Source organism: Pholcus phalangioides, unplaced genomic scaffold, assembly GCF_987345545.1.
Source record: "Pholcus phalangioides strain wild (caught in Gottingen) unplaced genomic scaffold, Ppha-v1.0 ptg000003l_1, whole genome shotgun sequence".
NCBI lineage: Eukaryota > Metazoa > Arthropoda > Arachnida > Araneae > Pholcidae > Pholcus > Pholcus phalangioides.
Genome location: NW_028301596.1, coordinates 17,496,037 through 17,519,213, shown reverse-complemented (window position 1 = coordinate 17,519,213; position 23,177 = coordinate 17,496,037). Strand labels below are relative to the sequence as shown.

Sequence of the window (23,177 nt, the reverse complement as noted above, 5' to 3'; positions counted from 1 at the left end):
AAACATCTTCCTGCGGACGATGTTTGGATACATCTTCGTATCCAAATCTTCGTATCATGCGGAAGATGTTTGGATACATCTTCGCCCTGTGCAAGATAAAAGTTTTTATCTTGCACAGGGCGCCACTCCGTCTAATACTGGCACTGCTGGTAAAGTTTCTATTGCCCGTGGCGAACGGTAAAACAATACAACGAAATAACTACCAGACCAAATTTTGTACGGACGGTCTGTATTAAAGATAATATTTCTCACAATAACAATTTTTTTTCTATTACATAAGGACTACACATTTTGCAAGCAATAATACATCCTCAGGAAGAAGAGGAAAAGCTAATTTGCTGATATGATTTTTGTATATATATACACACTTATACCTATACACGCATGGAAAAATACAATGTTGACCGAAAGCCCATGCACATTAAAAAACAACCATTACAATATCGATATACATCGATATTGTAATGATCGATAAAATATCAATATAATCAATGTATGAGAGAGCGGTTTGCAGCAAAATGTTTGTTATGGTACAGTACAAAGTTAAATTATATTTAAAAAAAATATTGTATAGTATTTGATGAGGCCCCTCGAACTTTTTCTTTCGATTTGGATTTCTTCCTACTTCATCGATATAATTTGTTCTTTTTTCTTTCCGATCTGAAACTTTCAACTTCGCTTTGCTTTTGTTGAAAAATCCGCGTTCATCAAAATTCGTACTGGTGTTTGGACTTCATTCCATTCGAAATGGCGATTTCTACGAGACCAGACTTGCCAGCACAGGCGACCAAGTTCATTGTCACTGGTCAGTGTTTGTCGGGAAAACCTGGAGTAGAAGGGAGGGAGAGAAAGATCTTCCTTCACGGAAAGAGGAGGATGAATGCAGTTTTTCTTTTTTCAAATTCTTCTCATATCCATATCCAAAAACTTCGACTCAAAAGAAAGAAACTTCGACGTAAGGAAAAATTTTAATATTAGTATTGAAGATTCTGGAGCGGAGGGAAAACTTCGACTTAGACATATATATTCAAGTTAACGGAATTCGGCTTATATCGAGAATTGACTGTATTTCATGATACCGTCCCCCTCAGTGCGTGGAAATTGACCATGGAAAGAATTTTACTGAATACCACTCTTTCATATATCTATTTTTTTTTTAATGTGTCGTGGACTGCAGTCCTACCCTGTATATTCCAAATATATATTATTTTGGAAAAAAAATTTAACAGTCAATCTTTACGAAATACTCCTTTTGATCATCAACATTAATACACACACATATATAATATACATAAAATGAAACAGAAACTAACCTAAGTGAGATAATGAAATTATCAATGTAATGGTTCGGAAATTCCGTCGCGTATACCAAAAATCTAAATCATCGATGAAATGTCATTTGATGTCCAAAGCTATCATATTATTCTTGAAAACATTAAAATTAAGCACAAACATTGAAACTCGTGAAACATGAAAACCCATGGAAAGAGCCATTTTGCGGTGTCCACATGGTTTTCGTCCAAAGATGGATTCCACATGCATACTTACACACACACGATAGAGTTTTTACCATAAGAAAAGCAAAAGTATTTGTGAAAATTTGCCATTTGGGATTTGTAATTTCCTTTCATTGATTGAGTATTATACATTGGCACGCCATTGATGCACTCTCTCTCGCACACACGTAAGCAATGCAGACAAGAAAAAAAAAATTACATCTCAATTTTGGCCCAAGGTAGCAGTCGTTTCTTTGGGATGGCCGCATCCTCGAAACTTGTACCATCAGGTAATGAAAGTGGACCTCGCGTAACTGACCGAGGTCGTGCGGGTCCTGCTCAGTGACTGCTGTCCTCTGATTCTTTGCCTCCTCCCGCAAAGACATGCTAGCAATGCTTCCTTGAAGCTGTTGCGGAAGTTTTGGGACAGGAACCCGTACACGCAGGGGTTGATGCAACTGTTGAAGTATGACATCAAATGGAAAGTCGTCCTCATCGGCTTCAGGTATCCGTAGTTCAGGCGGTCCAGGACTCCGAACGCTGTCAGAACGTTGTTTATCAAGATCGGGGCCCAGCATATGTTAAAGAGGACGACCACTGCTACCAGCATCTTTATGACCTGTGGAAGTAAATGAATTGTGTGAAAATATTTCATTATCAACTAGGGCTTATGAAAGATCGGCACTCGTAGCTATTTTTAACTACTAATTAGATAGATGACAATGTACTAAACGCAATGGCACCCACAAGCGTAGGGCTGACAGGGCTCAGGACGGTTCTCGTCATTTTTTGTTTTTTCACGCTGTAAATTCACCATAGAGGTGCCCGCCAAAGATCCCAGCTGAGCGGCCCTGCTCCAGGATGTGGGGGACCATGCCGAACGCATACTATGCTACATATCCATACAGATTCAACACTTTCGGCGTGTACCTATCCATTAGAAGTTCATCAGATAAATTCGAAGGTACAAATGCAGTTGTGGTTATCGAAAAGCAATAATACTGACTAGGCGAAGATCCAGATTGATCATGGGCGGTGGTTTATCTTCTAGTTTTTACGGGACAGAACAAATTTGATCTCACAGCATTCACCACGTGATCGATCCTCCAGGTACTGTACCACGTGATTCCTTGTTAAAAACTAATACGGAAAAGTGTTTTCCATTTTTTAGGGTCGGACGAATATCTCGGGAGTTATAAAGTTTCAAGTTTTGTGACGTGACAGTGAACTTGATCCGGGTTAGGCTGCGCTCATAGTGGAGCAAAGAGGTAAGTGGTATGAGAATTACGACTAGAAAGAAAAAAATGCATCTTCATGCAAAGGAAGAGACACCCATAGTTAAAGAGGAGGAGAATATAGAAAATAGAAGGGGAAGGGTTTTGAAATGTGTGGGTGTGATGGTGATGATGATCCCTCCGAAGAAGAAGGAAAGAAAAACAAAGGAAGAAACGGACAAATCAGAAGGTAGTGTAAATCAGCAGATCGAGGTCAAAACAAACCGGGTTCTTCAGGTCACGCACCTCTCGTTGAATGGCCTCTTTCTCTTCTTTGTCTTACTGCTTGATCATGTGAGGTGTAGAACAAAACAATACAGACAGACAGACATGGCCGCTCACCGACCAGAGAGATCATCTTGGGATGGTTTGCGCTCTTTCCCAGAGGGATGGACGGTCTCGGAGAGACAAAACAATACAATTGTTCTTGTCGCTGGTCCCTTCCCCCTATTACGTACCTCGTGCTCACCTGACTGTGTGTTAGGATTTACACACCAAACACCCAACGAATGTAAATTGTTTTCCCTGCACCAGGCTGCAGCTTCTTGAAAATTAGACTGAGTGTATTGAACTGCCCGAGCGCAATGGGGTGGTCTGCCCTTCTGCCCTTGTTCTACAATCCTTGATCAATCAAATTTCTGATCGCGCCTTTTGCGATACGATTTTATAAAACTTTCCATGATTATTTATTATCCGTGCCCGTTGCACTTTAACTTTAACTTGATTAATTTGATTCTTCGTTTTACATAATTTTTACTTTCCTTGCACTATATGTAATCTTTGACGTATCAATAAATTCTGGTTTCACCGGAAATTCCCTGCCCCCCCCCCGGGGGGGCGAAGTGCTTACGTTGATTCTTGCGACAACAGAGCCTTTGCTTCTCGCGGTTTCTCCAGTTTTTCCAGCTTCTTGAAAATAAACTAGAACATGTAACCCCAGAAGATATCAAGTTCAATCTACTTCTTTCACAATTGGTGCTTTCTCTCTTCGTGTGCGTGAAGAGAGATGTTATAAACTTTCTAGCTTCGCCCACATATTAGCAAATTTATTACCAACTTAAAGTGTTAGCCAAATGCCATCTATTTGGGGAAAAAAATTAACCACAATCAACAATATTCACCAAAATGTGGTAATTTTCTCTTCTTCGCTGTTAAGTCAAAGCTTTTGAAAGAAATTGCAGGGGAAGAAAAAGTTTTTTGTATCTTTAGCTTTCTTGATTTGGATTAATAGCATTTTTAACAGCTTCAAAAACGCCAAGATATATGTTTGGTGTACGTTCGGTTAATTCGGCAAGATTTGAAAGCGACGTAATCATTTTTTTAGAGCTTATAACTTCGGAATTATAGGTCAAATCAAAAAACTGAAAACACTTTTCTATATGAGTTTTTGACAAGAAATCACGTGGTGCAGTTTTTATGCGGTCGATGGTATACATCCTGTATACTATATTCATATGTGCACTATATGAAAATATTTTGTATCAATGAGAAATACTAGAACATTCACATCAATTACCTGTTTAACCGTAGCATTATCGCTTTCGAGTTTCTGAAATGCCGGTTTGGTTTTGAGGATATTCGTCGAGGTAGAATATTGATTCCTCGGATGCGTCTCACGAAGTGCAATCTCTGTACCAGGCCTGGAGGAAGATATATTCCATAATTATCTTCATATCCAATCAAATTATAATCCATTCAAGCAAAAGAGCATTAGATGTTGGATGGAATGGTTTCAAATCATGCGACAAAGTCCCAAAAACACGTGCACTTGAAAATGCCTCAGGTTCAATATTATGGCGTTTGTAAGGTAAATGAAATCTGCGTTGTGACTCAACCGAAATTTCAAGATCTTTCCCTCAAATAAATTAAATAAGTTTAAGTGACTTCGGCTTGCATTATATAGTGTAACTGATGCATTATTACAGTGTAATTGAGTCTTTCCTACTTGACATTATTGTGTAAGTCATGCGTGGCCTACATGATTATTTAAAGAGGAATGTCATGGGGCTCTAAATAAATCAGTCATTTGGATCAATGAATGTTCCTTACTGAAGTTAATAATCTTAGAATTGGACGATAAAGCGGCAAAGAACCAAATTAGATCCTATTTGCGATATTGAAAGCAACTCTGAGGTCATTCAACATGAATCACATTTAAGTGCATTAAAATCATGTGCGGAAAATTCATTTCTCGCTAACAATTCCCCGCCGAAAAATTCACCGACAACAGTTCACCGCCACGTAATTCATCGAAATGAAAATTCACCGACAAGCAAAGTGGCATGCAATGGGTGATTAAATGAGCAGGTGAGTGAGCCAGTGAGTGATCCGTGAATTTATCAAGTCAAAGAACCAAATTAGATCCTATTTGCGATATTGAAAGCAACTCTGAGGTCATTCAACATGAATCACATTTAAGTGCATTAAAATCATGTGCGGAAAATTCATTTCTCGCTAACAATTCCCCGCCGAAAAATTCACCGACAACAGTTCACCGCCACGTAATTCATCGAAATGAAAATTCACCGACAAGCAAAGTGGCATGCAATGGGTGATTAAATGAGCAGGTGAGTGAGCCAGTGAGTGATCAGTGAATTTATCAAGTAGGTCAAGGAGTTAGTGAGCGAGCAAAGGAGTGAATGAGTGAGTGAATAACTCATTCCGTCACTCACTTGATAACTCTCACCCACCTTTCAACTCAGTCATACTGTCACTCACCTACTTATATGGTCACTCACTTCGTGACTAACTCGTTCAATCGCTCTCTCACTCAATCACTTTTCCACTCACTTGGTCACTCAATCAATTGCTCGCTCATTTTTTAACTCACCCACTCACTGCACCACTAATATGGTTTTACCCTTACTCGGTCACTGACCAAATCACTTTTACGGTCACCCACTCAATCGATGATTCACTAGGTAATTCATAAAGTTTCTCGTTCAAATGCGGTCACAAAAACACTATATATTTCGCTAGCTAACTCATAAATTCATTCTGTCACTCACTCATTCACATATTCATTAATTCGCTCAATCACTCGGTAACGCACTCACTGGTGACGAACTGTTGTCGATGAATTTTCAACGGTGATTTCTTTCAGCGGTGACTTTTCCGCGGGCGAGTTTTTTTCCAGCTGCGACTTTTCCCAGTGGTGAACTTTCCTATCAGTAAATTGCGTGGCGATGAATTATTGTCGGTGAATTATTGAAACTTTTTCAGGCTCTGAGTCCCACCTTTTCATTTCATCAATTAAATTTAAAAAAAATGCTGTTGCTATTTTATCAAGGTTGAAATGGTATAGATCCGTGCTCACATTTCACCAGAAGCCATATTCGCCCGATCCTTGACCACGACCCACAGCTGATGGCAAATTTGGGAATAAGCATATCCCATTACCATGGACGGGATGATTAGGATCAGAAGAAGCATGTACACTTCGTACGACTGCCACAAAACTGGCTCCAACCAGTTACGTACGCACCAGTAAGCTTTGTACCTGTCTCCTACTTCCAGGTGAATCTGCAAGACGAAAAAACAAAGATTATATGTACATAAAATGCAAACACATTCATACCAGTAGCATCACACATTTACCCTCATTCAATTCAGTGAATCAAGTGGTGCTGGAGCAGGGTTCCTTAAATTTTACTCGCCAATGGGCCTCGTTGGATGATATTATCTTCTCATGGCCCCAATGTTTCACCCGGAGTATCCCCAGTCTCATCTAGGACGAGACCCTTTGTACTTGAATAGATTTTTTTGAGTAAATCTGAAGCGAGCAAAATATTCATAACTAAGCTTTACCTCATGATTCCTGGGCTAAATTTCAGTGGGCTTCTCTATTATACGAGTTCTATGCAGGGCCTTGTGTGTGTGCCTCCTCATCATCAGCTTCCTTGGATAAACTGGTGTTCTGGGATCCCACACTCAGTTGGAAGTGTAGCAATTTACATATGTACGCATTTACTCTCGAAAATCGCAGTCATTTGCCAGATCAACATCACGTAGGACTCTAATGTACATGAGGTCCCAAGGAAATGTCTGGATGGATCCATGCGTAGACCTCGTTCTACAAGCAGTTTCGCTCGATTCTAAAGTAGCCACACTTTTCCCCCATCATATTCCATTTGTAAACACTTCATTTCTTAACACTGAATTTGTTTCCACATCGCTCTGCGGCTTCCTTTAACCATCTATGATGGCTCTTTTTCCAAGTGATTTTCAGTCGTGGTTCCCCCTTAGGAAATCGCAGAACCACTAGGGAGCCATATGACCCCAGGTTGAGAGACACTGTTGTCTAGAACCACACGGACGGAAATCATAGGAAAGGGGGGTGCCATGACAGGTGGTGAAGGCGGGAGAGGGGAGAACAAGAGAGCTACGAAAATATTTGGATATGGAAAAGATTAAGCTTTTAAAGTAAAATATGAGGGAATCTAGCAGAACTTCCCTATAGAACCAGGACCATCTCGACGCATGGGTGCCTCATGTTATCGGGCCTACACAATAAGAGTCTGGTACTATGATTTTCCAAAATATTTAAACGCATAAGACTTACTTCCAGGCGAGTACATCAGAAGTCCCCATAACATCACTTTCCAGGGGAGGTCGTGTCCATAAGGGGCTTACACGATGAGAATTTAGTATTATGATTTTCCAAAGTGTAAATAAGGTGTTACTTTCAGCCAAGTACGGGACACTTGAAAATCACTATGCCTGGGGGTCTATGCTCTTAAGATGACCCTGCCATTGAGCAGGATCATTATTGAAGGGTCCAGACACCGACCTTATTCATAAAATGGTTTTATTTTCTTAAATAAAATGACTGAAAGAATCAATTTAAATCAGCAGAAAAGGTGTAGCTCCTATAGGATAAGACAGTAGGGCCGTGAAAAGAAAATATAGTCCAGAGGGAGTCACGGGTAAAAAAAAAAAAAGTTTAATGCATTCCTTGATATTGCAATAGTTTTCGAATAAAGTTTTTTGTTGAGAGAGGAGATCTGACCCAGCACCTGGGCAGGCCACAGTGACATGAAGGACTCACCTGAGCTACCAAGCGAAGAAGAGTAGACGTGGGCCAGGAACTGGCCTGGCCACGGTAAAGAAAGAAAGGGCTCACTCTAGAGCCCTACATGGATTCGAAACTTTTTTTGCTATTTTAAATTTTTTCTTTAATTGTTATTGTGAATTTTTGTTACATATTTGTAGCTTTTTTTTTCATGTGTTTTATTTTACCGCATTATAATTTTTACATGCATAATAAAGCACTCGACACAGCCCAGCCCCCCCTCATCCGGGGCAATGTCTAAAATTGGCAATCGTCAATAGAGCCTGGGCAGTGCAGGGTATGAAATGTGTGGTAAAACTTTTATAGAACACCTTCGGCAGAGGACTAATGGGAAGAGGAGGAGTCTAATATACTTGGTGTTCCAATGGCTTTAAAGGTAACAACAATAAATGACTTTGGGGGACTGCTATTTTTGTATTGTGAATATTGCTGGCATAAATCGAAATAACCGTAGAAAGTAGACATATCCTGTTCATTCATCCTGTTCTAGACCCATTGCTCCCTCAACCAAAATGAAAGAAGAATATGATAACATAGTTTTAGTCATAGAGAAGATTAGGTTTCACGAACACCAATGGGTAATTTGTGTGGACTTATAAATTGTTAACTTTCTTCTTGAACAGCAAGGGGGCCACACAAATATCTTTGCTTCTTGATAGCTTATGAGATACCAGAGCCAAACCACTGGATAAGGAAATAGTGGCCTACGAGAGAGAAATTGTGAAGTGATTGTTGGAGAAAGAAATGACATCCGTGAACCCTTTGCCATCGAGACATTCATTCATTCATTTAAATCGAGCACAACTCCGGTCTATCGCCATAGGCAATTTACTACCGTTTGAGTTGTGCCGTAAGACGAAACAGAATCATTTTCCTCCTCCGCGCTGCCTTTTCCTTCTCAGCAGCCTCCGCATGTGAAGCTAGGGCTAATGAAACGGTTTATGAAAGCTCTTGATCAGGAGAGGCCTTGCCTTGCATACGTAGGACTAAAAATGCCTGGAATAAGTACAGGAAACGTGAAGTTAAAATTTTTGGTGGCCCTCATTTCGTGGATTCAGAGCGTAAAGCATAGGCGGAGAAGACTTGGAAGTCTGGTGGGGAGGGGGGGGCAAGATGATGATGATGTCGATTCATCTATACATATATGCATTAGATCTGTCGATTCATCTATACATATATGCATTAGATCTGTCGATTCATCTATACATATATGCATTAGATCTGTCGATTCATCTATACATATATGCATTAGATCTGTCGATTCATCTATACATATATGCATTAGATCTGTCGATTCATCTATACATATATGCATTAGATCTGTCGATTCATCTATACATATATGCATTAGATCTGTCGATTCATCTATACATATATGCATTAGATCTGTCGATTCATCTATACATATATGCATTAGATCTGTCGATTCATCTATACATATATGCATTAGATCTGTCGATTTCACCTTTCATGCTGCCCCCCCCCCCCGTATCTCCGCCCAAGGCGAAAAGCGAGGTTCTCTTCCATTACTTGCACAGCCATTTCCCTGAGAATCTTGGCGATACTAGTGAAACACAAAGTGAATGATTTCACCAAGACAAACACAATGGAGGACCGATACCAAGGCAGATGGGATACTCATATGATGGCAGATTACTGTTGAAATCTGCAATCTGCAGAGACTGTGTAAACAAAGTTCACTTAAGAATTCAAAACAAAAGAAGCTTTCAGAGTAGAACAGAATAACTTTTTCTTTGGTTTCTATTTGATTACCCTCATTTCTAACTTTAAATTAAACTATTTTAGATTTACAGGAGTGTTGTTGTCGTTTTTTAAAACTAATTTAAAAAATTTCTTAAGGAAAATTTGTTTTAATTTAATGGCTATATCGTAAGCCTAGTGTGAAGTGTTAACGTAAATAACGATACTATCATATCTCTCAAACAAGTGCTGATGTGCAAAAACTAATGTTATATTTGTTTTCGGCACATGAAATGCCGATGTGTTATGACAGTGTATATCCATTTATCGAACTCAAGATCTCATCTAAGTTATTCCTGTTTAATCAGAAATCTCATACGTGCATTAATGCATAAAAGGTTATCTCAAGAATCGTTGTTGAATGCACGCAAATTCCGGAAACACCTGATGTCTAGGTTGGAATGGTTCTGGGAAATGTCTGATCATTTTATGAACCCTTCGGCCATTGCCATAAAATTGAATATCCAAAAGGTCCCTTCCCGGATTACTCGTTAATGTATATTCAGTAATCCCACGTGTTTTTAGACGTAGCTATCATAATATGTAAGAAAGTTCCATTAGGTTTTCTGAGACTACCCACGTCTGGAGCGATATATGATTTGGAACAAAGATTATGTGCTTTTAGATGCGTCTAGGTTAAGGTCTCTAGTGTGTGCTGATGATTCTTTTCTACTCTTGTTTTTGTCGTGATTCCTACGCATTAGATATACTTTTTCGGAATTGCATCTAAAACACTTTTAGGCCCTTACTTACGCCGTCTATGAGATAAATCCTGCAAAATATAATGTGTATCCATGCATATCACATATTGTAAATGTATTTCTAAGTATTTATCGGATACCATGGCATTGTATCTTCTTTTCTAATTGCTAACATGAAGAATGGATGTTATCATCCATTATCCGCTCCGCTAACGTTAAAACGACATTCCTGTTGAAATTTATCGGGAGAAAAACACCATGCATGCAAATGTAACACGGGGAAGAAGGAGAAATCATATGCAAATCTGCGCCACAGTAAATAAAAGGCACGGACGTATGCCTTGTGAAGTTGTTATAGCGTGTAACCGTTCTAACAGTTGTAACGTACAGGGTAATGGCAAATTTAGTTTTAGACCATGCATTCTTTCATGAAAATCGTTTGTTTTCGTGTGTAATACTACCTTTCAAAGTTTTCCCCATCTTTTCTGAATCACTCTGTATAAAGTAACCAACTGATGAATGAGATTATGGTTTGCAATAAAATTGTAGTGCCAGTATTTCAGGGTCCCAACCAATTTACATTTTTTTACCGATTCATGGAACTTTTATATGGAATTTTTTTGCACAAATTTTTGAATCTTTTTTACTAATTTAATAAATTTTTTCGCCAATTTAATCATTTTGCACATAAATTTAATCGATTTTCCACTGATTTAATCGATTTCTACTGATTTTTTTTTCAGTTGTATAGATTTTCACTGATTCATCAAATTGTGTCATTAATTATCGTTATTCTTCCTATTTATCAGATTTTCATCAATTTATTGATTTTTACATATGCATAGATTTTTTAATCGTTTTTATCGAATTTTTTTAATATTGATCTATCGATTAATTAACTGAATTTCTAATCGGTTACAGTATATTCAAATTTGAACTTCAGTTTTTTTTCCATTATATATATATTATATACATATATTACATATTTCGCTATTTTTACGTGATAAAGCATAGTCTCCCAAGCTTTTTGTTCCATCGCCCCCTTCATCAGAAATTTTTTCCTCTCATCGCCCCGCAACTCACGTAAACCCATAGGATCCTATGTTAAATCAGTAGGTTCTATCGCCCCCTTGGACCATTCCATCGCCCACTAGGGGGCGATATTTCCCACTTTGGGAAACACTGTGATAGAGCATATTTTAAAATTTTCAAGGCATATTTTGCATATTTCTTAATTTTCGATACAAAGTAAACTGCTACAGTGTTATTTAAAGGAACATAATTGTTTTTTCTCATAAAATCTCAAGATTATTTAAATTTTTCAATATAAATTTTGATCAAGCTTTAAAGAAGCTTAATAGAATTTATCTATTGATTTACTCGAACAAAATTTTCAATCACGATTAAAAATTGACCGACTTCAGAACTCAGCCACGGCAAGCATTTTGATGCAAACCACTCTTTAGTGCTGTATGTTATAATATATACTAATGTATTTTGTTTTAATTACTTCATATTTTTACATTTATTGTCATATTTACCTGCAATTCTGTGCCCCATGAATTTGTTAAATTTTGAAATTTTATAAGAATTGAATGAATAATGAACAGCATTTAAATGCGGTTTGACAGAAAATAAATTTTTACGAATGATGATTTTTCTTTCTTTAAAGTAAAAAAAAAGTAAACATTTTCATCACTAAATGAAGCTGCGTGAAAACAAATCCCAGAGAATACCTTTACAGAACCTTTCTTTACTCTCTTCTGTGTCCAAAACGTTTGTAAAGCTTCATGTAGCGATTCGTGGCTGAGGTACAATAACTTCAATAGTGTTTCATTCCCGAACGTTAACATCACAATGAAAACCCGATGTAAATCCTTGTAACCGGAAGATTCTGAAATAACCTACTGTACAGGGTAGGCAAAAAGTCCGTAGAAACTTCAAATTCATAAAAAACGGAAAAATAACCGAAATAAAAAACGGTTCGCAAAGTTAGCATCCCTAAGTCACGGGAATTTTTTCGATAGGAAAAAATAAAACTCAAAAACAGCCGATAGGTGACACTGACGTAACGGCTCCCCACATCCTGAACTAGGGCCTTTCTATAGTTAATTTATAGCATGAAAAAAAAGAAAGTGAAAAAAAAATGAAGGGTGTAAGTGTCCCGGATCCCAGGGCTGGAGGCCTGTGAGTCCCGTCCTTATCGGGCTATAGGTGACGTACACAAGTCAAAGAAAAGATAGCAGAATGCTTCCAAATCGTTTATTACAGCAGTATGTGTGCCACATGACCACCACAGGGGATAACGCATTGCATCGCAGAGTGCAGCAGGTCCACATACATGGCTTACAACGGGGAACTGGTTGTAGATTACGAGCGCAAATTCTTATAACTGTCTCATTTGCATATTTCCACCGAAGTCACTCGTGTCAGCGCCGCCTATCGGCTATTTTTTGTTTTTTTCCCTATCAAAAAAATTCCCGTGACCTAGCGATGCTAACCCTGCTAACCGATTTTTATTCCAGTTTTTTTCCGGTTTTTATTCATTTTTAAAGTTTTTACGGACTTTTTGCCCATGCTGTATTAATCTCACACCCTAAATTTCATGTCTCTTATTTGCATATTATCAGTGATTTGACATTGGCACAGTACTCTCTATCAGCAAAAATTCTAATTTTTTTGCAGTTTTTTTTTTCAACTTCCTGAGAATAACTTTTTTGCAAACCGCATTCAATTGTTTCAATTCCTTCAAATTTGTAAATTTTTAAACCATTTACGAATTCGTAAGACACTGTATATAAATAATATCACATGAATATACCTGAGCGAAGATGATGGGTACAGCCGTAATGAACGACAAAACCCATATAACGACGATAACTCGTTTAGCTTGACTCATCGTACACAAATATCGGGATTTCACGGGGTGTATTATGGCGTAGTACCTAATGAGGAAGAACAGAAATTAGATTGGCATCACATTCACGGAAAATAATTGTGGGAATTATTTTTATAATTCAGAAAAAATGAAGGAGATTTTGTACATTGTGGAAACATTTTTATTGCAATTTCAAACACAGAATGCTCTGTTACAAAATTGAAATTTATGAATTTTTCGATTACCTTTCAACGCTCATGGACGTGAGTGTAGACACCGAGCAGATCACGGATATGTTCTGCACGTAGTGGACAAACTTGCAGCATAATTCACCGAGAGTCCACGTATAAGAGAAAAGTTGTCCAAACTGTAAGAGGTAAGACTATCGTAAATAACATAAGCTCATAAAATATGCCTTTTAGCTTTCTCGGTGTGTACACCATATGTATACTATGACTGATATTTCGTGCATGATATTATATATAACCTGATATTTAGCAAAGCCCTTCTCCGGGACATTGCTATTAGTCGGTAATTACATGAAACGGTTATCATTCAATAGCCATCAGAATGCCAATCTGAGTAACCAGTGCATCTCGTGTTCTGTAGATCTTCGAATAGTGATCGATTGGCAGAAACAGGATCACGCACGTTATACACACCCACTTTTGATACGTATATAAAGCGGATGCACTCATGCTCTGTTGTGAAAGCATGATGATTCGGAGAAATTTTGTCGTTTTAGCTTAGGTGTCGTTACAAATTTAAAGAACGTTATGAAAAATATAATCACAGATGCTACAAAATACAATACCAACTTTTATTTCATTATGAGTAGAGCGACTATATTTCAGCGAGAAAAATGTGCGGTAGATCGTCAATTCTCACCAAAATGCCGCCAATTGTCGGCGGAGTTATAAATTATAGCTTGATAATATAAAGTAGCCTTTGGCAGGAAGAAAAGGGCTGAAACGCACTTCCAGCCATCCGCTTACAACCGATTGGCAACAAATTCGGATGATCCCTATTTGAAGAATCAACGATAAATATGGTAATCTTGTCGTAACCTAACTGCATGTTGGAAAAAGGAAAAGGAGGGAAAAAAACGTATAGAGAAAAGGAAGAAAAAATGAAAAGAGTAAAACAGTGCAATATAGATAAGGAGATAAAACAGTAGGTGCTAAGTAGATCTCTTTTCACCCTTCACCTTACCCGTTCTCTTTCAATCGTACATGTATATAGTAGAAAGATACATCATATGTGGAGAAAAAAAAAATCCCAATTAAGAAACAGAAAAAGTAAAAAATATATAGGGTTACGACAACGTTTCGCGATGTTGAGGAGAGTGGAAAGAAAACAGAGAGAACTTGTTTGAATTTATTCCACCAGCGTTTGACCGCGATATTACGCCCGATCGTTAAGTGGTAAAAATGAGTTCCTAAAAGTCTGAAAAATAAATATAGCATATAAGTTATATAACTACTCTATCTATTGTCATATTGACTCTAATACACGTAATCCCAGAGGTTCATTAGCAGTTTAAAAGTTTGTAAAAATTTGAAGGAATTCGTATATTTGAAGGCAGTTTGTGAAACAATATTCCCATACAGAGATATAACATTTACATAGGTACAAAACAGTAAATTTAGTTCAACTTCTTCGATAGAGGGTAACGCAACCACTCCAGCTGGAAAAATTATCCGAACTTTTCTTCAAACTCTTCTGTGTCTGAAACGTTCGTAAATCTCCAAACGGTGATGCGTGGCTGAGGTGAAATACACTTCACCAATAATGTTTTACGTCAATATCACAATCAAAATTTTATGTAAGCGGCTAAAAAAATTCAGAAATGAGCTGAGAATCCTACAGCCTGAATTCTACGGGACACTGATTTTCATATTTTCAGTGATTTTTTTTTTTTTTTTTTTTTTGCAGTGCCTTGTATCAACAAAAATCTGAAGCATTTTTTGTCTATACAAATTAAAATATCCTCTTCTTGAGAAGAACTCTTTTGCAAGGGGCATTCAAATATGCCGATTCATTCAATTTCTATGACTTTTTAAACTATTTACGAATTTATGGGACATCCTGTATAAATTTTTTTTAAATTAAACCAAAAAAACTACTTTCCTCTGATTTTGGTAAAGATTAGAAACAGAAATAAGCTTGGAGAATTTTCAGTTTTCAGGTGTTTTAGGGCCGTATTCACCGACATGGTTTAAACTGCAGTCACAAGTTTTTGATAAGAGATCGACACGGATTGATTAAATTCAGGGTTTTAACCAATTTATATTGATCTCTTAGGCCGGTATTACACTATAAAAGTTTGATAAAATCCATTTTATAAAACTTGAAAAATCTAACCAATAAGGTTATTGGTTACATTCTAGAAAATGCAACCGTTGACCTTATTGGTGGCATTTTTCAAATTTTATAATAGGAATTCTATCAAACTTTTATAGTGTAATACCGGCCTTATCCAAAAATTGTGACTACATTTTAAACCATATCGGTGAATACGGCCCTAAGCCGACGTTTCAGAAAGTTAATACCTTTCGACGTTTCGTTCGCACGAGGGCGGGCGAACATATTACAGAAATTTCAGTAAAATGTTCGCCGCCCGTGCGAACGAAACGTGTGAAAGGTTAAAAACTTAAAATATTTATGGCAAGTGGTCCTAAACACCCGAAAACTATGAATTTCGCATTACATGATTACCACGAAAGCATTGTTCGTTTTATTCAAGCAAGCTTCGTTGAAGAAACGGAGAAATTTTTCATAAAAAAAGAAAAATATAGCAATTTTGAAATTAATTTCAAATTTTTATTGTAGACAACCTGTATATAGTAAGAGTATCTTCAAAATTATGACTGCTTTTTAAAATAAATTTCTCGAACGTTTATTTTAATTATCGACTAAAACTTGTAAATAACTAACTACGTGATAATCTTATATATAAATGTGAAAGTATGTATGTATGTATATGTATAGGCCTGTAAGTGATAATGCGGCCTTTATCTTATCAACCGCCCATCGTATAGGTATAGTTTCAATTTAAAAAACTCTGGTACGAATGGAAGACTTCCCGTAGACCCAAGCACTGGACTGATTACGTTCCCAAATGGATTTTGCAAGTTGTTGAATTCAGTTCAAGAACTTGCAGATGAAGTATTCCCAAACATTCAACAAAATCACGGAAACCATGAGTGGCTTTGTGAGAGAGCGATTCTGGCACCGAAAAGTGGCAGTTCGAGACAAGATCAACGAAAAAATCCTAAAAATTATTCCAGGAGACTCCACATCTTACAAATCGGTTGACACTGTCACAGACACAGCGCAGACAGTTCTGTATTCTGCAGAATTTCTGAACTCTTTGGATATTCCGGGTGTGCCACCACACAACTTGATCCTCAGAGTCGGAGCACCTATAATGCTTTTAAGAAATTTGGAAACACCGAGACTCTGCAATGGCAGCAGACTCTGCGTGAAGAAATTGCACAATTACATCATCGAAGCACCGATTCTAACTGGATGTGCCAAAGGAAAAGACGTCTTCATTCCACGTATGGGGTCATTCAAGTATTACGTCAGCATCGAGGGGAGGGAAGGGGGTTTTGGATTTGCTGCTTTTAATGACGGGGAGGGTGGAAGGGGGGTTTGAAAGTTGCTTACGTCATCAACCATCCCTTTTTGAAGATATGAAATATTCTAAGCTGCTGACGAAATTTTGCTGACAGCGGGGAAGATCGGGGAGGGGGTCAGTGTTTTGCTGACTTTTGCTGACAAGGGGAGGTAGGGGGTCAAAAATGGCTGAAAATCTGGTTACGTAATACTTGAATGGCCCCTATCCCAATTATCACTGAAGAAATGCCATTCACTTTAAAGCGATTACAGTTCCCGATTCGTTTAACTTTTGCCATGACAATCAACAAAGCGCACGGCCAGTCGTTAGCAGTGGCAGGTATCAACCTACTTGAGTCCTGTATTTCTCACTGACAACTTTTCGTCGCCTGTTCGCGTGTTGGCAATCCCAAAAATTTGTACATCTACACACCAGATGGGTAAACAAAAAATATTGTGTATCCGCAAGCGATTGCCTCAAGTGTTTAATTAAAATATTTAAAAATGAAAGTAATTTTCGTCTTACTTGATGCAGAAATTTTTTTAAGAAATAATTAATAAGCTATACGTATATATAAATTTTTTAAGGGGCGGGAAACGTCGCCGGGTATCAGCTAGTAGAAAATATATGCCAACAATGAATCTAACAATAAGATAAAATATATACAAAATCATGCACAGGTTCTATAGCCTTAAACAATTTTTTATTAAAATAAAAGAAAAAACTTTATTGGAAATCCCCGTAAACAAGGTTCCAATATGTTGTTCTTTTAATAAAAAACAATCACTAACAAAATAAGAAAAAATTGCGGAATTTCTTGAATCCTGAAAAATCAAAGAAAATTTTATTGAAATCAATATGGTTGATATCAATTTTATTTTTTAATTAGTTTTACCTTCATAGACTCAAATACCAGGGAAAAACATTATTAAAAGTAATTGAACTGGACAACAGAGAAAATACGGTGCCTTCAGAAATTAATTTATACCTGCGTGATGATAATTTAATAAAAATATTCATGCATAATGTCAAAAATATTTCTAGTGTATAGTATAGTATATTATACATAAGATATATTCAAATGCTTAGTCTTGATTGAAGTGACGCTTCCGAAGAATTTATAGGAAGGTTGTGGATTTTTTTTCTTGACGACTCATTGGGTCTAATTAATTAATTAATCAAGATTTTGAAATTCTTAGTAAACGTCATTTCTTTTTGTGATGTAATTGATGAGAAATTTAATTATACAAGATGTCCACTCTTATCGTTGTCCGATAGCTGAACTTTTAGCCACAGGGGAAAATTTCAATCAAGAAAAATATTTCGAATGTTTTACTTCATCGCTCTAAAAGCCATTTTGGGTTTAAGAAGTATATAATTTTCTTTAAATTACTTCTCAAGTTTTTATGGGGTGTTTTGATCTTACAAGTCATATTCAATTTAGAATTTACAAAAACTTTTTCAGCGATTTATTCTGTTGTTTATTCGCTCTGTTTTTAAGATATTGCTTATGTTATCGCAAAAGAATTTGAAATACCAACTTGACGTTTTAGTACAGGGGTTCCAAACTTGAGGAGCTTATTGACAAAATGGAACAGTTCCGCAATTACTAAATTTATAGTGGAAGTAAAACAAAATTCTCAGGAAAGGACTGCTTTACAAAAGTGGGAACTAGTGCAACTGGTAATATACGAGAGAGTGGTATAAGTATATTTATATTTTATGTTTCTTGATCAACATTCAAGGGAATTATCTACATTTAAATTTTGGAAATGTTCCGTTTTTAATAAAATTAGTTGGTTGGTAAAATAAAACAAAATTGGAGCTGGTCAAGTCTGAAAAATTGAACATATTTACGACATTGAACATTTCTACTGCCTTTTTATCCCAGAAGGTTTTATCTATCCAAGGAAGGTGCCCGGCCTACTCTTTTGTGAATAACGTAAGAAACTCTAAAGTGGAACCTCCCATAACGGACACTTCTGTTAGTTCAGCACCTCCAATAACGTAAACTTATTTGGATTACATCGGTGGGACTCAACGTATTTTATTATCTGTTAAGGACACTCCTCGGTTAGCGGACAAAAAGGATTCTACTGTAGAATGAGACTTTGAAACCGCTTTAAAAAATGTGCTGTGTGTTTAGCAAAAAATCTCTTAAACTCCAGTAGGACAACCGTTTTGTTATGTTCCCGTTTGAATAACAAATACTGAATCAAATGAACAAAGTGGATATGTGGTTCGATTCCCCACTGAGGAATGTGAATTTTTTTTTCCAAACTACATCTCTATCTCCGCTTGGTTATCCCGGCTCTCGTACTTCGTAAGGTGGATATGTTCTTTTTTGGTAGCAATGACCAACTTTACATTGTGATTTCTACGCACTTCTAGAATCAAGCACAATTACCAAATACTTACAATGATCTGCAAGCCTCCTACACATTTATAGAATCATGCACAAGACTTTCTACATTCTAAGTCACATACGCTCCTCCTCTGTATTTCTAGAAACACCCAAGCCTCCTGAGCATTTCTATGATCAGCAAACACATCATGGACTATTAGTAGTGCAAAACCTACTTCGCATTTTTTAGAATTGCACGAATCTCATAAGCACTTCTAGAAATGCAGAAACCTTCTACACGCATTTTTTAGGAATTCTCAAACCTTTTACGCATATCTACAGATACGCAAGCATCCAATGCATTCCAGGGGATACACAAGTCTGTAGCATCCCTAGAAACACACTAGCCTACCATGATTTTCTAGTAATACACAAGCTCCAATACGCATTTTTCTAGGGATACACGAACTTGGAACGTATTTATAGAGATGTAAAAACCTCGAACTCATATTTCTAGAGATGCACAAGCCTCCTACGCATTCCAGCGGGCATGAACATCTACGGATAAGCAAGCTTCCTACGCTTTTATAAGGGATATTTGTCCTATGTTTGGAATCATTGTTCCATTATGTACTCAGGATAAGATCATACTTCATAGGATCATTTCTATGTACTCAGGGCGTGTTACCAGGAAATCAACACTACGATCGGCTTCTATTGGATCTGGAGACCCCATCTGTTGTCAGTGCGCGCGAAGAAGATCGTGTCGCGCCTTCCTGGTCATTTGAACGATGGCAGCCTTATTAGCTGAGTGATGCAGGAGGGGTTGCAGCCTACCTAGGGCGACTATATGTCCCGGATTTTCACGTAACATCTTCCAACTCGACTTTTTTTTTTATAAAAATGTCCCGGTTATATATATATTCACGTATTTTCTGCGACGCCTACCCTAATTTTTATTTATTGAAATCAAGGATTGAAATTATTTTACACTCTTAAATTATACTATTATGATAGTTAAGAGTGCAAATAACATTCATCTTATATATTTGTCATGTTCTTTGAACGTTTAATTTCGTAGAATTCGTCTCAATCCTCTTTGCGGTAGTGCTTCATTTCCCGCCAATAGCGTGTTACATCGATTCATTCAGCAGTTGGCAACTTTGCCCACCTTGGCTTCATTTTTGGTAATAATTGGCGATGTCCCATATTCTCCCGTTTTCAGAATCAAGAGTTTCCGTATTTTTCTGGAGAAAACATGGTCAACCTGAGCATCCCCCCCGCCTTCCCCTGGAGTTCTGAATTCAATTGACTTCCATATTGCCATGGATATAGACAGAGTTTATGAGCGCCACTCAAAAGATGGCGCCAGCGTGTAATCTACAAAAGTTATTGCTCATTAATTTCCATATCCATTCATCTTCAATCGCAATATATTAAAAAAAGAAAATGATGCATGATAAAACTTAGGGCTAAAAAAATTAGTTTTTTGATCATGAAAGTATAGAGGAAAAAATGAACGAAAATTTATTTTATGAAAAGAGTGATTTTTTAAAAAAGAAAAAAAAAGGAATATTTTAAAACTTTCGAGAATACTTTTTAAAAATATAAATATTTTGAAAGAAATGTCTTTGAAGAGTTATTATAAATAGGAAGTTTTTTTCTCAGGGGTTTTTCAGATCATATACAGATATCAATGAAGTCATAATTTTTTCGTAAAGCTAACCCATCAATTTCCACAGAATTTCAGTATAAAAATTTACAGAATTCAAAAAATCGTATTTTTTTGATGGGTCGTGTCATTTCACACAAAATTCTTGATGCGACATTACTCATAAACGGGGCGTAAAGTTGAAAGAAAAATCTTTCTAGGAATAGGTGAACTGGAGCACTGCCAGTTATGACAAGCTACTGTATTTTATTTTTACGGTTCTCATTCTGTATTTTTATTACTATTTTTGTTAAGTGTAATCTTTGTGTTTTCTTTCTACTTTCAAATATTTGAAACATGAAATTCTAACTCGTATTTGAGGGTTTTTCTTGCATTTTTTGACGTTGCATGAAATAAAAAGCATTGAAATCTATCTACGGAGTTCCGATGGAAAAAAAAGATAATAGACTTGTTATTTAATCTTAGAAAAACGCGCTTATTTCGGAATTTTCTAAAACCTTATAAATAAATTTTAATGGAATTTTTCTCAATTATAATAAAATTTCATTTAATAAACAATGTATTCTGGGAATTTGAGATTGGTTATTGACATTGACAGATTACAAATACAAATAGAAAAACAACGCCACAACAGGCAAAATGCCCAGCTGAGAAATACAATTCTAAATAGTTTTAGAATTCCTAATAGAAATACTAAATAGTTTTCCTCTATATAGTTAATCCCTATAATATTTCTTTACATTCTCCTTCTGGAACGCATTTTTTCTTCCCCTAATAAATATTCACCAAAAGTGGAAAATTCACGATCATATCGAAGAATCAGAGGAAAAGAGATTATTTTAGTTAGATTGGTTTTCTTCAAATTAATTATTGGTCTCGGAACAGGTTTTCGAGGCTGTTTGCCAAATAGAGAGGAGGGATGTATATGAGTGGATATTCGTCATTATAACAGGTAGGTATTTTCGGCCGAAGAACGAGTATAATGTTCTACTTCGTTCCTCATTCTACAAGTGATGTGGCCTTTCCCCCCCCCCCCCTTTAAATGAAAGGTTTTAAAATTAAACCAAATATCAGTATAATTAAATATTCATCACGGTTCCTGATACGTAATAGGAACTATTTATATACCTTTGTAGGAATAACTGTGGCATCGGAGTTGGGGGTGCTATGAATTGGACCAACCATTGTATTTTGCATCGCCAAGCCGAACTTATCAACAACCGATTTATAAATAGAATTTTCAAAGATGAGCGCCCACAGGTAGAAGGCCGGGATTTCACTATGAATGTTTGATAAAAGATCTTTTACAAAACTTGAAAAAAAACAACAACAACCAATTGGCCTATTGATTACATTCTCGGAATGCATGTGAGCGACGCGGTTCCTAGGGGCGTCACCAGCATTAGACATATCAAATAAAAAGGATTGGAAATTAATTCTCAAGCATAATATCTTATCGAAAAAGAACTAATGGGTATATAGGGCATATATAGATACTCTATAATCTATATAATCTATGCCAATTAAACTGCTAGCGAACTGTATAATGCCGGATTATCGTAGGTCACCATCTCGATAACACATAAAAATATTTTGTTTTGTCTTCGTCCCCCTCCCAGCCCACAATATTTGTAGCCCTTCCAATATTTTCAATAACTTCACGCCTTTGCATATTGTTTTGATAAGTCAGTTTCAAATCCGCTCTCTACGAAATTATTCCAATGTACGACCCCCCTCAAGCGAAGACAAGCGTAGAAAAGAGGGGAAAAGAAGATTTCCAGTGAAAAAAATGAAAAACATGTTTTTATCTACTCACACAAAAAAATCTGAAGCTTACCCCCTTCTTATCTTAAATCGACGCACACCTTGCCAAGCCGAAGAATGGTGTTTGCATTTCTTCTATAGAACTTCCGACGCAATATTACGCCAGAAACATTAGACGGATTAAGAATTAATCCAATTCAAAGGCAAATGAACGTCTCAAAATCATCACTTGCGTTTCGGTATGCTACCGTTCTCAAAAGAAAGGATATGTGATTGATTACAACTTGACTATATAATGTTGCTTTGACGAGTTACCATCAAGATTGGCACGACTCTTTTCCGGTTGCTGAGTGGACAGAATATAGCACGTCTAACGAAGAAAGACGCTGAAGGGGGGGCGTTATATTTTTGTTCTTTTCTGATTGTTTAACTGACATTGTTTTGATATGAGGGGATCAGCCAAAACAGTTTTCAGTTTTCAAACAACGACATGGAGTCAGAAAAAGATTTTGAAGAAATGAACAAGAAAAGACAAGCAGACTTTTACACGTCTGGTTTCATGTGCTATCGATCTGTCTGCTGAGCAGCCAGTGG

General features: G+C 36.9%; 1 protein-coding gene across 1 annotated transcript in view; it reads right to left on the bottom strand.

The window, feature by feature from the left end:
* Positions 1 to 921: 921 nt before the first annotated feature.
* LOC149088189 (QRFP-like peptide receptor) overlaps positions 922 to 23,177 on the bottom strand; it is a 102,021-nt gene continuing 79,765 nt past the window's right edge. The window contains exons 4-8 of the mRNA XM_089245443.1: positions 13,427 to 13,548; positions 13,125 to 13,248; positions 6,087 to 6,292; positions 4,287 to 4,410; positions 922 to 2,115 (exon numbers count right to left, since the gene is read on the bottom strand). Coding sequence (XP_089101569.1) covers positions 1,783 to 2,115; positions 4,287 to 4,410; positions 6,087 to 6,292; positions 13,125 to 13,248; positions 13,427 to 13,548 — 909 coding nt within the window. The 3' untranslated portion in view covers positions 922 to 1,782. The remainder of the gene's footprint in view (positions 2,116 to 4,286; positions 4,411 to 6,086; positions 6,293 to 13,124; positions 13,249 to 13,426; positions 13,549 to 23,177) is intronic.